Raw genomic sequence first — 10,619 nt, forward strand, 5'->3', positions numbered from 1 at the left:
ATTAAATCCATCTGGCTTCTGCCATGACCAGTTGTGTAAAATTCTCCTTGCTTTGTTAAAGCTGCCATGTGTCCTTGTAAAACAGGTTAAGATGATACCCAGCAAGGATACTGAGTGAGATGGTGTGATATTTTAAGTGTATAGTTTGGCAATAATAAATATTAATTTTGATGAGAACCCTGGGCCACCTAAAAAAAAAAAATGGGAAGGGAGATGGTTTGAAATTCTGGCCATTTCACAGTAGCGGGTGGGAAAGAGCCCTTGGTGGAGACACAGGCCCATCATAAATAAAGCCGCTCCTCGTGCGGAGGTGCGCTCTCTCTGGTCATTTAATGAATTTCATGTATCCTTGTTAAAGACATTGGGCTATCATTAAATTACTCTTGGTTTTAAAGTACGTTTGCATCTTAAAAGGGAACTTCTCTAGTTAATCTTTGTTATGATATTAAAATCAACCAAAGTATATACGGAGGTTTTTTACGGACTTTGAAAAATTGGGACTTTGTCAGATTCTTAGGTCCTAAACACCACTCACTACCACCCTCGATTAGGATCTGGCATATTTTAGGCTCGCAGCTTGGGGTTTAATTTCCATTTCCTCCCAGTGGCTCTCTGCGCTAGAAGGAGGCGTGGTGCCTGCCATCCGTGTGTGGTTTTGGGGTAGTAACCTCTTCTGGGGCGGCGGCCGCCTCCACCCACAGAGGCGGCTGTGACGTCACGGGCAATACCTCGGTCCCCGCCCGCCCTATAAAGCGGCAGGTGAGCACCGCGCCTCCGGAATGTTCGCACGCCTTGTGCCTGCGCCCGAGTCGGAGCCCGGCGATCCCGAGGCGAGCTCCCGCTGCGCTGAGCGCCCGATCCCGGCGCGCCGTCGAGCGCAGCCGCTCACCGCCCCTCGTCCCCCTGGTCTGCCACCACCTCCTTCTCCAGCCCACAGCGCCAGTCTCCGTTGCCCCAGAGACCGCGACGCCGCCGCGCCGAGGGACCAATGAGAGCCCTGCTGCTGCCGCCTGCGCCGGTGGTGCTGTCGCTCGTGATCCTCGGCTCAGGTGAGGACATCCCCGCTCTGAGCTGCCGGGCGCTTCTCCCACCGCGGGCAAAAGCGGTCGCCTCTTGAATGTTGCTGCTTTAAAAAAAAAAAAAAAAAAAAAAAAAAAAAAAAAAGAGTCGCCCTTCGGTGTTCCCAACTCTGTCCCACGGGAGGTGTTCACGGTGGCCCCCTTCCTAGGGTTATTGCTTGGGAGAAAGGAAAGCGAGCACATGTCCCAGACGTTCCGGGCCAGAAAGAGAGTCCCGGAGAACCCCTGTACTTTTACTTTAGTCCAACTGAAGGGGACTTTAAAGATCCTGTGATCCAAACCTTCGCTTTACATACAGGAACCGAAGTCCAGAGAGGTGAAGTGATTTCTGCAGATCTCAGTGGTTAAGTCCTTTTCCCAGGAGTGCTGCCTCCTGCCTAAATTCTCCATCTCCTCTGTCTACTGATTTTGTTTTTATCTTCGTAGAAGGCCTGGTGTCCTCCCAGGGAAAAGTTAAAAGCACTAGTCTGACTCTGTTTTATTGAGACCTAAAGGATTATAAAGCAGGGGCTTGAAATTCTGGGTCCCAAATCTTAACTATTTCCCAGGGTGTTTTTCCCCTCTGTGTAAGAAGAATAGTGAAACAATGACAATAATAATCATTATTATCAATTACCATTTATATTAATGTTTACATTTTGTGTATATAGTCTTTTATAAATGTGAGCACGTGTTAAGAAAATCTGGTATTTATCCATTACATCTAGAACCTGCCTATGGTTCTAGATATAATGAGACAGGTGGCATTCTAGCAAACACAGATGCATTTGGTATGTGAAGTGATGGGAATATTTAGACAATACCTGTTAAGTAATTATGTATATTAGGTTAATTTGCCTATTTGGCAGTATTTTTTTTGATATGGAAATTAATGTAGACTGTCTACGGAAAAGAAAACCTTGATGAAAGAAGCTCTGTAATTGGAACAGCTGAGTTTACTTGTTGGCAAAACGTAAAGTTGCTTTCATAAGTGACTCAATCACAAACAATAGCACATGTGCAATAACTACTTTGATATCAGAAGATAAACATTTCTCCTGAAGGGCAGCTGACTGGTGAGAAAAGCACTCTACTATACCTTTTCTTCCTTTGTTCTTTCTCCCATAGCCAGTTATGCTTCTGGCTTGGACGTCAATGACACCCACTCTGCGAGAGGGGAGCCATTTTCTGGGGACCACAGTGCTGATGGATTTGAGGCTACCTCAAGAAGTGAAATATCCTCAGAAAGCGAAATTTCCCCTGTGAGTGAGATTCCGTCTGGTAGAGAACTGTCCTCAGGGATCGACTATGACTATGCAGAAGAGTATGATAATGAACCACAAATATCAGTCTATATCGTAGATGATTCAGTCAGAGGTGAGTAGCGAGTAAGTGAAAATGTAGCCTATCTGATGTGTTTATCTGACCAAAGCTGTTTCAAAAGAAAAGCCACTCCCAGCATGTTCTAGTGGCTTTCTGGTGTGTGTATCTGTAGTACACTCTGCTAGGTGAGCTAGAAACTGAGATGGAAAGAGCTATATGTGGACACATCCTATGTGTCTGCATGGTTTATGTCTATTAGGTCAAATGTTCACAACAACTTTATCAAGTACGAATTATCATTTTACAGATGTGATAACTGAGGCTTGAGAAGATTAAGTGTTCTGCCCAAGGTTCCACAGCTAGCAAGCAGATAAGCCAGAATGAGAACCCCTATCTGTCTGATTCCAGATACTATGCCCTTTCCCACTGTACCACGTGACCTCCGTTCTGAGAGACAGATATAGACACCAACCAGTCCTATCTACTCTGTATCTCAACTTCTTTATTCGGTCCCCATCACCACTCTTCCCTAAATAACTGCATTCTAACACAAATATGGGAATGAAAGGAAGGAATGGGACAAGAGCAACTGGACTTTAGCGTTAAGTAGTAGGTATTGAGAAACTGGTAATAATAATAATAATAACAATAATAATAATAATACTCTCTGGAAATATTAAAGGACAGATATGCATGGATTTTGCTAAATTTTCAATTTAACCCCAAATCCCAGTTGTCATTTCAATAATAGTGACCCATAGTTTTCTTTTCTTGTGATGTTATCTGATCTTTAAAAGGGAGAATCTGTTTAAAATAAGGGTACCAAAGTAAGAGGTAAGTATTGCTCAGTACCTTCATATTACTTTGGAGTTTGAGGACAGATGAGGTCATCACTAAATCAGATCTAAATATCCTAGGAGCATCCACTATGGAAGCAGGACATAAGGCCCCTTCTCTCCTGACCTTAGTTTCCCTGACTCCTCCACCTCTGTCTGGCTCCCAGAACTGTTAAAGGCAGAACTGATGACACCATAGAGATAGTGACTGGTTGGAAAATTCCAGTGAATGCTCCACTTGACTCCCTTGCTTTGGAACTTACACTTTTACGTACGGTAGGAAGAGGGTGCATTATAATGTTTACTTTTGGAGGAATGATATTAGACCATCCAGATTCTTAAAATTGTTCTCTTAAAAATGTTTCAAGCTGTTAAAAATTCAAAAGGCCAAATAAATTGTTAGTGGTGAAAATGGGTAGTGCTTTAAATTGCAATGCATTGTGAGATAAGAGTGAAAATGTTGGTTGAACTCCCTTGAAAGGCTGTAGAACCCATGGAGTTAATGTCTATTGCAGCACTTCAGCATAGTGACTATTTGCCTCTGTCTAAAATTTGTAACATGTTTGATAAAGTGCAGTCGTAGCCATTTAAGATGTTTCTACAAGTAGACTTTTTCTAACTCATGGCAGTTTTTTATCACCAGAGGAAAGTTTCAATATAAAAATTGCATATCTTCCTATTAAACATTGCCCCTAATTTGACTATTGTTAATGTTGTCATAATAACCAGCTAAAATATTCATAATATTTATTTGCAGTTTCCATAATCACAGGGTTGTATCTTGACTATCCTTCCCTATGTTTCTAATGTTTTCTATTTAATGGGTGCTGCAGGACCATTATGACTAATGGAATAAATGACATTATCATATTTGCTTCTTTTCACTGAGCTGTTTGCTAAATACTTGTTCAGATAAACCTATTCAGGGATTAGTAGAACAAAATGCACAGCTCTAGCATGGCAACTCCTCCTTCCTATATTTAACATGTGGGTAAACTCTATCCTGCATAACTGTAACACTGAACAAATGTTTCTGTGGATCTGAAGAGTTAAGATGAATCTCTGAAAAATCAAGTACAACTATATCTGTCTCCTATTTTTCCAAATAGATTGATCACAGAAATGTATTCCCTGAAAGGTATCGATTATAATCTGCTATAATATGGGAGTTGGAGAAAGTTGATTAACTCTAATGTAGATATCTGTTTTTTTCCACCCCCAGGTAATACACACTAATTCCCAATTATCATAATCGGCACTAGACCGATATAAGTAAATAAAATCCACAAATATACCCACGTCCCACTTTAATCAATGGCATTGACCTTTTCCATGAGAAAACACCGTGTGGTGAAGAAATAACAGGCTTTAACATCCCAACACTGCCATTTTCTAGTTGTGTATCCTAGGGCAATTTACTTGTCTTCACTCAACTTCAGTGTTCTTATCTGTATCATCTGGGTTACAACACATTCAACTGTGATTTGGGTTAAATTGAATAAATGCTCATTACCAAGAACTTGGTATAAATTAAAAATTCAACAAATGTATAAAATATTTCATGGATTTTTCTTAGATAGGTAACTCAAATAATCAATAATAACAACAACAATACTAATACTGATAGAAATAAATTCAGAATATGTTTCTAAGGTAATAACAAAGGATTCAGATTTTTAAGTGCCACACAATACAGATACTCTCTTTGCCCAATTATTGTAGATGACTTGTGTTAAATAATGAAACAAATATGGACATATGAGCTCTCACTGCTGGGAATTCATTCCCTCTTCTCCAAAATGATATTTAAGATCAAGAGAGATTGTTGTCAATAAATACATGTATTTTTAAATTTTAGTTGAACAGGTAGTTAAACCCAAGAAGAACAAAACAGAAACTGAACAAACTTCTGATAAACCCAAAAGAAAGAAAAAAAGAGGCAGAAATGGAAAAAATAGGAGAAACAAAAAGAAGAAAAATCCGTGTGACGCAGAGTTTAAAAATTTCTGCATTAATGGAGAATGCAAATACATAGAGCACCTGGAAACAGTAACATGCAAGTAAGTTTTCCTAAATTATATAGAATTCTGTATTTCTAACACCATGTCTGAAATTCCTAGCTGTAGAAAATCATTTATTTTTCTAATGTAAAAAACAAAGTTCTGCAAACCTTTTTCCTTAAGGGACAGAAAGTAAATATTTTAGGATTTTTGGGTCAAGATTATGTATGTACTAATATGACCAATTAAAATGTAAACATTTAAAAACGTAAAAACCATTCTAGGCTTGCCCACTGTCAGAAAAAATAAAAAGAGCCTGGCAAGTGGCCAGATTTGACACAAGGGCTGTAGTTTGCTGGCTCCTGGTATAAACCATCATTTTACAACACATATTTTATAAAACCTCTAGTTAAAAAAGGACCTAAAGATACTTTTCACATAATGTTGTTCTATCCTCTTTACCCCCAAAAGCTGCTAGTACATGAAATGATAGTGGAATGTATTATTATATTAGCTGCATAACAAGTCACTGAACTCATCAGTTGGTCATAAAAGGAGCTCAAGAATGAAAAGGTGTGTCTTCCTGGAGTATCACACCCAAACTAATCTCAATTTGTTCTTATGCAAATAGGTCTTTGGCTCAAATGCGTTCTATGTCTCATGTTTTTGAAATGCAAATCTATGGAATGACATTTTTTTTTTTAATGTTAGAATTAAATGGTTATGACTTGGAAAGTAAGCCTAAAACATACAGAGTGTTTTCAGTTATTTTGATTTTGGAATGTGTGTTGTTTACAGATGTCCTCAGGATTACTTTGGTGAACGGTGTGGGGAAAAGTCCATGAAGACTCACAGCATGGTTGACAGTGATTTATCAAAAATTGCGTTAGCAGTCATAGCTGCCTTTGTCACAGTTGTGGGTTTCACAGCTATTGCTGTTGTTATTACAATCCTGTAAGTATGGCATAACTTAAAAATTCCTCATAAAATAATTTGTTTAATTATTTTGGTTAATTTGTTTTCAGTATTTCTGTCACAATGTATTATCATACTTAGGTGAATTATTCTATTGGTGGCACATGATTTTTGGTCATATCGTTATACTTCATTGACAAGTATCACAGAATATGATCCAAATTTATATTACTTTGGCCACCACTGAAATTTAATGTGTAAAGCCCTTTATCAGAAAATCGAGAAATTTTTGAACTTAAGAAATGGTTTTGTTTTATGTCATATTTCTACTCTACCTCTGACTACTTCTACGTCTTGAAGTGTTGGTATCTTCTATGACTATCAAGAATAAGCAAGCCTCCCAGAAGCTAATTAAGGCCTCATTCATAGCAGGTTGTCAGAGATACTGCTTTGGTACTAAAAATCACAAAGAGCTTCAAAACAAGAGCCAACAAAAGACATGTCTTCTTCTTTTAGAATGCAAAGTTCTGATTTAGGAAATTTCATAGCATGATACTGGTTTACTTAGAGCATTTGCCTATTTTGTTATTGTCAAATGCAATATGGGAACTCAATTATAAAAAAAAAAAAAAATTTCCTCCATGTGGTATGGCGTAGGAAGCGGGGACAATCCTATTACTGTTCCACTCTGCAATATCTTCCCTGTGCTCACAATAACAGGCCACATACTTCACTTCATGACCAATGAATGTTAGAACTAGACTGTTCCAGCTTGTAGACACTGGTGGGTTTGTCAAAATGGCATTGTGTGTCAAACCGAAGTCAGTGAATTAAGGAAGTTGGGGGAGGGTGTGAATGGCTCTATAATGACTCATGAGCTTGGGAAAAGCAATAGACTCATTATTCTAATTTTAGGTAAATTACTTTAACTGGATTGTGTACATGATCTCCACTCTTGCCATTCAGGAAACAAGGGGTTATCTTCTGCTACTGTTTACTATTATTTTAAATGCAGATCAGATGATGATAAAATGGCATGTAAAAAACTTTTATGATGCACGTAAAGTTTGATCTGTGGTTTAAATTAGTTTTGCACACTCTAGAAATTATTTTGATCTGTTAGTACCCCAAGCTACTAGATTAATGCAAATGTGTTTAGGAAAGATACCTTCTGATAAACCATTATTATTTGACATAGAAGGATAGAAGGGAAAAAATTGCCAGTTAAAGATGCTTTGACGTAATTATTTAAACCAGTAATTATTCAAGTTGAAATATTTAATAATCCTTTGGAAAAGCATGGCAAAACTCTAATCATGTTGGCACTCTTAAAACTACTCAGTGACTTTTCCTGTTTTCTCCCATATTGGCCTTGTATTTGAAACATATAACAAACACTAACCTAAGCCAAAATTGCTTTTTATTCATAATTGAAGTAAATTTTTCCCAAACTTCATAAAAAAAGGTTCTTATGATTTTAATAACAACATTTAATAGATGGATGAAAGACCTATAAAAAACAGAATTGTTTCTGTAACACTGAGACACTTTTAAACCATTGAGTTTTTTTAATAGAAAGTAGCAATTAATAAAAGTAGAAGGGTATTTTTGTTATATTTAAAAATAAATAAAACCCAACTTGTTTTGTAAGCCTGATTTGAAAAATTCTAATCATTTAAATTAGTTTGTTCAAAGATAAAGTCCTTCTGTGGTAAAACTGTACTATCTTCTTCCTATTTGTGCATGGCAACTGTGCTAAATTTTGAAAAATAAGAACACATATTGATGCTTTCTGAAGGTTTGCATCTCAAGGAACAGTTAAATCTCAGTGCTCTGGAAATATGTTTATATAAACATCCCCTTAAAACAAACATTGGTAATATTTTATAGCTAGGTTTGGGTTTTGGTTTGGTTTAGAGTATGTTATGTAAATCGCTATAAGGACTCACAAAAAGGAATTCCCTATATTCATGAAACCCCAGTTAATATATGGATAAATAGAACTTTGATGACAGTAGAATATTTTGTTCTCTGAAGGCTTAGAAAAAGATACGTCAAGGAATATAAAGGAGAAGCTGAAGAACGAAAGAAACTGCGACAAGAAAATGGAAACACACATACTATAGCATAAATGAAGATAATATTACAGGTTTGTGTTTTAAAAGATATCTTTAGATCATATTCTATAACTTTGAAAAATATAGTATCTATTATCTCAAGAAAAATGAGGAAACTAAATGTCCTTCATTATGGACGCAGTGTGAACACTGGCTACATTAAAGTGTATTCTTTGAGCATGAAATGGAGGTTAACATTGAGAAAGGACTATGTTATAAGGGACATAAAGATGAGGGAGACACAGATCTTATTATCAGAGAAGTTAGTGTTTAGTAGATAGGAAAGAGTGTAAGGAGCCAGAATACTAGGAGAAGTAAAATATATGTCATGAGAAAGGAACCAACAGAATATGAGGAGTTTCCAGTGAAGACTAGAAAGAATCCACTGGGAGGCATTTAGAGAGCAGGAAAGGATGGGTATATAGGGTGGCACTGGAAGTGAGCCTCAAAAGACTGAAGATTCGGGGACAAACAATTATGAAAAGAGACGAAGATTAATACTGTGAAATATTAGGTCATTTAGAAACTAGGTCATTTTAGAAACTGGTGAAAAATGGCCTACTTCAATGGGTTTGGCGGGAGATAAGGTTGAGCTCACATGGGAGAGAGCCAAAGTCAGAATGCTTGCAGTGCAAACGTGAGGTGGAGATAGCAGACTGAATATCCTTTTAAAGAAAGGAAGTAGGAAGGGTAAATGGGGTACAAATTTTAGGGAGCTGGGTTAAAGGATATATTGTAGTTTTTATCTTTAATTTTTTTGTAAAGTGGGTGAGTTAAGCCTGTTGTAGGGAGAAGGTAAGAAGATGTGAAGAGGGATTGTTAATTGACAACCAAGTGAACAGCTAATGAGGCAAACTTCTAGAGGAGGAGGGAGGCAAGGCGCTCAAGGACGCGCTTAAAGTTGGTCATAAGAAGGAACTCCATTTCCTCAGACATCTTTTCTGAAAAAGATGTCAGATCCTTAAGTCATTGATATTCTACCTTCACTGTGTTTAAGAATTACTTGGGACGCTTATTAAATGTGCATGTTCCTAAGCCAAAGCCTAAATCGACTAAATCAGTATTTCCATTTTGAATCAACACTCTAGATGCTTGGAGAACCACTACATTTAGCATTGGTTAAGTGCACGTATTAGGTTCTAAGGCTATTATAGAACTAGCTCAATAACTCATGACATGGGTAATTTTCCATGCCAATGCCATACTCAGTACTTATTGCATCAAAATCTATTAATGTATGGGCTTAATGTGCTGATGCTAAGCTGATCAACATGAATAAGGGCTGATTTTTGGTTACTTAATGCAATAGAGATTTCTCAGAGTAGGTCTCAGATAATTTTAGGAAAAGGAATATGCTGTGCTGGCACGTAGTGGCTGCCCATTAACTGGTAGCTACTATTATTATGCCCTCGGTACTAATTATCCCAAATTAACTGTATAACATAAATACACCGAGTCACTTAATCTTTGTTTTTAATTATGTCCACTGCATAGATTTGGTTGGGGAAGCCATCTAGCATGACTGTTGTTGCTTTTTTATTAAGCAGAATTTGATGAAACAGGGTTGAGCATATGCAGTCTTCTACCTACTAGGCATGTAACCAAAGGTGGTGTGAAAGGGGGATTCAAGTCAAAGTGATAGTTTGTCTCTGAAAAACTTGTAGCATTTTTCATAAGACATCCTAGAGAAAAATTTTACAGAAATTCTGATTCCTGATTATTCTTTGACATTCTCTTAAACTTATGTTGGAGTTGAGCTTCTAACACTTTATTTTATTTTTAAACAGGGCATCAGATCAGAGTTACTGCCAAGTCAAAACCATGAGTGATGAGTCGTTTCCTCTTTCAGTGGATTATAAGAAAACGGAACCTTTTTGTTTTGATGGTTTAAAACTTTCAATTGTCACTTTTTGTGCTGTCTTATTTCTGTACATAAAGATGCATGGAGAGAAAAGTATTTTTTTTCAAGTTGTAAATAATTTATTTAATATTTAATGGAAGTGTATTTATTTTATAGCTCATTAAACTTTTTTAACCAAACAGATTGAGAGTTTGAATATTAGTTTTGAGATTGCAAGACTCTAGGGTATTTTTCTCCCAACACTTAGACGATCATTTTAAAAGGAGTTCCTTCTCTCTGTTTTTCACTGTTTTTATGTTGATTTTCAAAACGTATTCCTTTTCTTAGAAAGCACTCTTAATGGGAAAATTATAAACTAGAGTCACTTAGTCTTCCCACAATACTAATATCTCAAACTGGCCTTTCTTATTCCATGTAGAACTATTCCAAGTCCTAGTAATTATAAAAGCTTCAACATGTGGCACTGCCTCTCTGTTACAGTAGAAACAGATATTATTTTAAAAAAAGAA

General features: G+C 37.1%; 1 protein-coding gene across 1 annotated transcript; it reads left to right on the forward strand.

The window, feature by feature from the left end:
* Positions 1–780: 780 nt before the first annotated feature.
* Positions 781–10,294, forward strand: AREG (amphiregulin). The gene is made up of 6 exons (XM_033106304.1): positions 781–1,049; positions 2,187–2,435; positions 5,076–5,277; positions 6,016–6,171; positions 8,170–8,281; positions 10,037–10,294. Exons 1-5 carry the CDS (start codon positions 989–991, stop codon positions 8,261–8,263), a joined length of 762 nt encoding a protein of 253 aa, XP_032962195.1. The 5' UTR covers positions 781–988; the 3' UTR covers positions 8,264–8,281; positions 10,037–10,294.
* The last annotated feature ends 325 nt before the right edge of the window (positions 10,295–10,619 follow it).

This window comes from Rhinolophus ferrumequinum, chromosome 5 (genome assembly GCF_004115265.2).
Source record: "Rhinolophus ferrumequinum isolate MPI-CBG mRhiFer1 chromosome 5, mRhiFer1_v1.p, whole genome shotgun sequence".
Taxonomy (NCBI): Eukaryota; Metazoa; Chordata; class Mammalia; order Chiroptera; family Rhinolophidae; genus Rhinolophus; species Rhinolophus ferrumequinum.